Below are 6,699 nucleotides of genomic sequence, written 5' to 3'. Positions count from 1 at the left end.
ACACATCTATCAACAAGTGAATCTAAAAATCAAGTGAATAAATAATCTGATGAACAGAATAATCTGGTGAATATAATAGAATCAGGAGCATCAAAAGGGAGTGGACTGACTATTCTTTCTCGGGGGGAAGGGGTTGGGGGGGGGCGGGAAGAGACTGGACAAAAATCATACACATATGGATAGGACAGTGGTGGGGGGGTAAGGGCAGAGGGTGGGGTGGGAACCATGTGGAGGGGAGCTATGGGGGGAAAAAGAGGAACAACTGTAATAATCTGAACAATAAAGATTTAATTTTTTTAAAAAAGAAAAGTTTAATTTCACAGAAAAGTTTTCTGTAAGTATTACAGTAATTTCAAATTTCTACTGAATAGTTTTAGTAAATGTGTGCATTCACCACTCATCACAAGTAAAATGCACACAGCTGAGGCATGGATTAGCACACTTCAGAACATCTCTGGCACACATTAAAAATGCTGCAGAGCCCTGAGCCCTGGCTGGTGTGTTAAGTGGTTAGAGCATTGGCCTGGGCAATGTGTTCGATATCCAGTCAAGAGCACATACCTGGGTTACAGGTTCACTCCCCACCCCCAGGTCAGGGCATCTGCAGGAGGCAACCAGTCCACAATGTCTCTGTCTCTCTCCCCTTCCCTCCCTCCTTCCCTCCCACTTTCTATGAAAAACAATGGAAAAAATATCCTCAGGTGAGGATTAAAAAATAAAAAACTGCTGTAGAAAGTCACACCATAACCAAATACCACCTGCAATACAGTGTGATCATGTGCTAATCATTCATCAAACATTGTTTAGGGGCAATGACTCTTAGATTTAAATATGTAGACTATAGTTGTAGATGTGTAATATTTACGACAGCAAAATGACTACAGTGTTTGTTTCCAGCATATGGCTTATTCGCTAAAAATTGTTAAAAATAAGTTAACTAACAAACACACACACACACACACACACACACACACACACACACACATCCTGTTAATTTAATATAAGCAACTCTTGGTTAAAAGCATTTTAAAATTAAAAGGGTGTTAATTTTCACATATGACATACAGGCTGGAAATTTTGTCTGTTAAATCAGAAGGTTAAATTGAGGTTTGCAAACTTGAGGGTTTACTGCAGTATGAATGGGTACATTTTATTGTATTTAAACTATACTCCAAGAAAGTTGACTTAAAATTTCATCTCAAATCTTTTGCATTAAAAGAAATTTCTGGTTTCCAATACCATAAATAGATGTTTTGCTATCTACAAATTTCAGTATGAAGACAGCAAAAGAAACAAGGAAAGAGGAGGAAAAACACTATGACTAAATTGAGCTGGACTAAGGAGTCTTAAATTAAATTGCAAATATTTGATCACATACCTTATAGAAGAAATACTGTACAAGGTGTGCTATTCTCACATAATATAGATGTCCATGACCCAATAGCAATTTCTTTAAATGTTTAAACTTTGGAACAGAATAATCGCTATTTCTGGATGCTTGGCGACCTTCTTTGCCTTTAATACCTAAAAAAAGAAAATCTCTATAGGGTGAGTATTTTATAGAATAAACAAACCCTGGACTTAGTATTTTCAACTTCCTTATGTGTTATAGCTCAGTTGTATAGTTTAGCTTAGTGTTTTTTAACCAAAAAGTGCGTTCTTTAACAATCTCAATGAGAATTACCAATAAGTAGTAAAACTAAGTGTAATTGATAATTACCTATTTATAACACAATATACAACAATTAAATAGATTATTTAACCATTATAAGGCAAAATTATCCTGAGAAAAAATTAAATCTGAAAGTTACTTTAAAGCCACTTAGTGCTTAATTGTGCATGGCACTAGACCGGGTACAATATTAAAGCAAATCAGAGACCTGGGGTTTATGGTCTAGGACAGTGATGGCAAACCTTTTGAGCTCGGCATGTCAGCATTTTGAAAAACCCTAACTTAACTCTGGTGCCGTGTTACATATAGAAATTTTTTGATATTTGCAACCATAGTAAAACAAAGATTTATATTTTTGATATTTATTTTAGATATTTAAATGCCATTTAACAAAGAAAAATCAACAAAAAATGAGTTCGTGTGTCACCTCTGACACGCGTGTCACAGGTTCACCATCACTGGTCTAGGAGCTCAAAACTGAAAACTTACAATGAGACAAAACTGAGAACTTACAATGAGACAGTGAAGTTCTTTCACTGCATGAAACTCTCAGTAGTAGCCCAAGTTTCTCTGAGCTCAAGCTGCTTTAGGCCATTTCCACACTGGATAACCATTGAGTAGAACTAAGAGTTCCACACAACATATGCTTACTTTCAAATGAAAAGAATTTGGGAATCCAAACTGCAGTACAATAATTCCCAAGATACTAATTCCATTGTTTCTCCCCCTTCAAAAACAACAACAACAACAACAACAACTTGCTGGGGTGTTAGGATTGTTGCCTACCAAGAGCCTGACAAGGGGAAAAAAGGTACAGGCTGTAGAAAAGCCATTTTTACATGCTAACATATAAATTAAACACTACAGCACAAACCACCCATAAATAACTCCATATGGAAAATCAGCCAAGCAATGATCATTTCTTAGTACCAAACAGTTAAGTATCTCAAAAGAAACAGTGCAGCAACATAAGAAGGCAATCTGGCCAGGAGTGGAAAATCAATAAAATTTCCTTCATGATGTCAAAGTGAGATCAATTGTGCTGCCAGTAAGTTTGGGAAATTCATTTTACTTGGATCATATAAAAAAATTCTCAACTTTGTATTTCTACATTCCCCCCAGAAATAGGACTTTGGGATGGACATATTGCATGGTCAAATGACAACCTTCATTCAATTAACAATTATTATACCAAAATTTGAATTCAGGATGAGCAACCAAAATAAATCTCTAGAATATAGGACCACTCTACGTAAAAGCAATACTGATACCTTACAGCTGCCATCTCATTAGATGTTTCTTACCTATTCCCACATGGGATTCCAAGATCATACTAACATCATTGGCACCATCACCTATCGACAGTGTTATTGGGCTCCCTTTTAAATTCTTCACCATTCTGACAATCTAAACATTAAACACAAAAGAGGTATAGAAAAGGTCAAAGCCGAAAGTGAGATTGTACTACATTAGGGTTAGATGCCTCATTCACACTTGTAAATTTTGGCCTTGCAAATAGAAAGGGAGTGTGTGCATATATGTGCAATAGTCTCGAATCTCAGAGGCAGAAGAACACAGCTTTTCAAAATATAATACTAAGGAGACTTTGACTTTGGGTGGTGAATACACAATACAATATACAGATGATGTATTATACAATTGGATATCTTAATGCTATATTATTTTATTAGCCAATGTTACCCCAATAAAGCCAATAAAAAAGAAAAAAATATAATACCAGTGCGCACTTGTTTCTAGTTCTGTGAATGTATGAATGTCAAAATCCCTGCCTCTTATCTATATTAGAGGACAACTTGTTTCCCTCTTTTGTCATAGCTTCATGTGTCTTTTCATCAGTGCTGAATGTGTGACAGTAGAGATCAGAAAGCTGATTTGGGGTATCATGCATAGGGCTACCAGAACGAAAGTGGGAAGTGAGAGGACAATATTTTGGGGAGCCTCTCCCTCTCCCCTCCCTGCTGACACTCTCCCTTGTTGCATCCCAACCCTTATCCCGAGGGACTTTTCTGACATTAAATTATTGCACTCATCTAGCTGCCAACTAAATTCGTCCCACTGCCCAATATGATTTCATCTTTCCTATAGGTAGCTGCATTTTATTTTTTTAAAAAATATTTTTATTGATTTCAGAGAGGAAAGGAGAGAAAAAGAGAGATAGAAACATCAATGATGAAAGAGACTCATTGATCAGCTGCATCCTGCACGTCCCCTGCTGGGGATCTAACACTTCCCAGGCATATGTCCTTGACTAGAATTGAATCCGGGATCCTTCAGTCTGCAGGCTGATGCTCTATCCACTGAGCCAAAGCAGCTAGGGCGGTAGCTGCATTTTAAAGGAGGACATCTTAAAGGTGGTGAAATTTGCATAAGCTATCTGAGATATGTGTAAAAAGCCTGTCACTGTTCCTTGAGTGTCTCTTCAAGGTGTTGATGACAGAGTGTAGCTCAATGCTGTGATCACGGTAGGTACTGAATAAAATAAATCTGGTGGAGTTACTTGTGAGAAGTGTATTCGGTAAATAGCTGTCCTCTCACCCTATGTTTTAGATAATGACTGCTTTATGTGTCAACCCTCAAAACCCCTGGGAATCTAGGAGCTTTTAAAAGTTTAGCCCTGACTGGTTTGGATCAGTGGATAGAGCGTCGGCCTGCAGACTGAAGGGTCCCAGGTTCGATTCCCGTCAAGGGCATGTACCTTGGTTGCAGGCACATCCCCAGTAGGGAGTGTGCAGGAGGCAGCTGATCAATGTTTCTTTCTCATCAGTGCTTCTAACTCTCTATCCCTCTCCTTTCCTCTCTGTAAAAAATCAATAAAATATATTAAAAAAATAAAAGTTTGTGTAATCCAGCAGTCAAATAATGCCTTGCAAAAATTATGTCCTCATAATCGCTTTCAATAGTTAACATAAATAAAGTCCATTTTTAAACTATGTTTTTACTGATTTTTAGAAAGGAAGAGGGATAGAGCAGTAGAAACATCAATGAGAGACAAACAGCAACATCAATTGGCTGCCTTCTGCATACCCCCTACTGGGGATCGAGCCATCAACCTGGGTTTGTGCCCTGACCAGGAATCGAACCTCTGGTACCTTCTTGGTTCCTGGGTCGATGCCCAACCACTGAGAGACACTGGTAAGGCAATTCATTTTAAACACAACTGAAGTAATTAAAAATAATTTATATACACCAACCCACAGTATTTTCTTTAAACAAAATTCTGTCAAGTTTTACTCAGTATTAAATAGTATACTCCCAAATCCATATCCAATTCAATTTAACTAAAAAATGGTGGTACTGTGAAATTCCAGCTTTCTGCCAATCCTTCTCATTTGGGTTCATTTAAAAAGCTTTATAAGACTGTCAGAAATTATCAGTAAGTCAAAGACAAAATTAAAGAACCCAAACTAAATTGATTTTTTATGGGCTACAATACTCATTAAACTAATTGCACTTATTATACTAAGTGCAGTAATGATTTGCACCTCAAGGAAGAAAAACTGCAGCCAGGAAAGGTAATGAAATTATCAAAGGTGACAGCTTCCACATAAAAAATAGATTAAAAACAATAAAGCTTGTCCTTGTGGGAAGTAAAGGATATATGGTCACACACTATGAAATAATGACAGATTTATCGATTAACATTTATTTTCTTTTTCTGGGATCCAGGTCAACTGGATTAAGAATTTCTCTTCAGCCATAGCTGGATTGGCTCAGTGGATAAAGCGTTGGCCTGCGGAATGAAGGGTCCCAGGTTCGATTCTGGTCAAGGGCACATTCCCAGGTTGCCAACTCAATCCCCAGTAGGAGGCAGCTGATCAATGATTCTCTCTCATCACTGATATTTCTCTCTCTCTCCCTCTCACTTCCTCTCTAAAATCTATAAAATTAAAAAAAAACTAAAAAAGAATTTCTCTTCAATCTCTAGGATAGCTTCATGAAAAAGAAATCAATTTACCAAAAGTGATTTATTTCTCAACTATAACTTCATATAATTTAAAGTGCAAAGCAATATACAAATACCAAAAAAAAGATACAAGGCTTGGTCACACACCTTAAAAAGCATATGATGAAATAGCAAAGATAGGGAATGAATCAAGAATATTAGATAATCCAATTAAGAAACAACACTATGTGATAATCTGTACAAGGGAATATATAACACAAATGTCATCTAAGTCATCCACATAAGAAAACCTATGACCATAGAGAAGGAAGAGGATACTATATGCCACAGTGATCAGGAATAATTTTACATAAGAGTGATTTGATATCAATCATAATAGATTGGTAAGTTTTGCATTGATGGGGAAAAGGGGGTTGGAGTATTCCAGAGAAAGAAAATGTCATGTTCTAAGACATACAGCCAGGTAAGTACAGCAAATGCTCAGAAAATAGATCTGGCTTGAGCAAATCAATGAGTTTCCATATAGGGGAGATATCAGGCACACCTAGGGCCAGACCAACAGGGAGTGATATTCTGAGTGGCAGTATGGTGCAAGAAGAACAGAAAGAAAAAGTAAAACTGCAGGCAAAAAGAAGTTAGGTGGCTAGTTATAGCTGCCGTTCAATTAGTTGTTAAAAGCCTAGACCTGAAAAGTAATGGAAAGAAAGGAATAGATGGAAAAGACAATGATGTACTAGAAAACAGACAGAATTCAGTGACTGAAACCATATGGTAAAGCATGAGGGAAGTCAACAGAGATTTCAACATTTTAAATCTAGAAAACTAGAAGTATAGTGAGTTCAGTAATCTATATATATGAAAAGCCAGCAACTGGAATGCCGTAATGACTGGAACAACCAGTCACTATGATGCCTGCTATGGCCAGCAAACCGGGAGGTGAAGCTGGCTGGCCAACCTCCTGCAGGCCCTGACCCTGGCCGCCCCGACCCTGATCGCCACCCACTACCCCAATAGGGGCCAGGGCTGGCCAGCCAACTTCCTGCATCCTGTCCCCCTGGCCGGCCCCGCCCCAGATGGACCCCCACCACCTCGATCAGAGGCA

The 6,699-nt window shown here is 37.9% G+C and overlaps 1 protein-coding gene across 1 annotated transcript in view; it reads right to left on the bottom strand.

Moving 5' to 3' along the window:
* ATP11C (ATPase, class VI, type 11C) overlaps positions 1 to 6,699 on the bottom strand; it is a gene marked incomplete at its 5' end in the record, with an annotated part of 60,734 nt that overhangs the window by 36,527 nt on the left and 17,508 nt on the right. Inside the window, 2 exons of the mRNA XM_015566558.1 lie at positions 1,379 to 1,524; positions 2,977 to 3,079. Coding sequence (XP_015422044.1) covers positions 1,379 to 1,524; positions 2,977 to 3,079 — 249 coding nt within the window. The remainder of the gene's footprint in view (positions 1 to 1,378; positions 1,525 to 2,976; positions 3,080 to 6,699) is intronic.

Source organism: Myotis davidii, unplaced genomic scaffold (genome assembly GCF_000327345.1).
Source record: "Myotis davidii unplaced genomic scaffold, ASM32734v1 scaffold983, whole genome shotgun sequence".
In the NCBI taxonomy this organism is placed as follows: domain Eukaryota; kingdom Metazoa; phylum Chordata; class Mammalia; order Chiroptera; family Vespertilionidae; genus Myotis; species Myotis davidii.
Note: the sequence above shows the minus strand (reverse complement) of the source record. Positions and strands in the feature narration are given on the sequence as shown.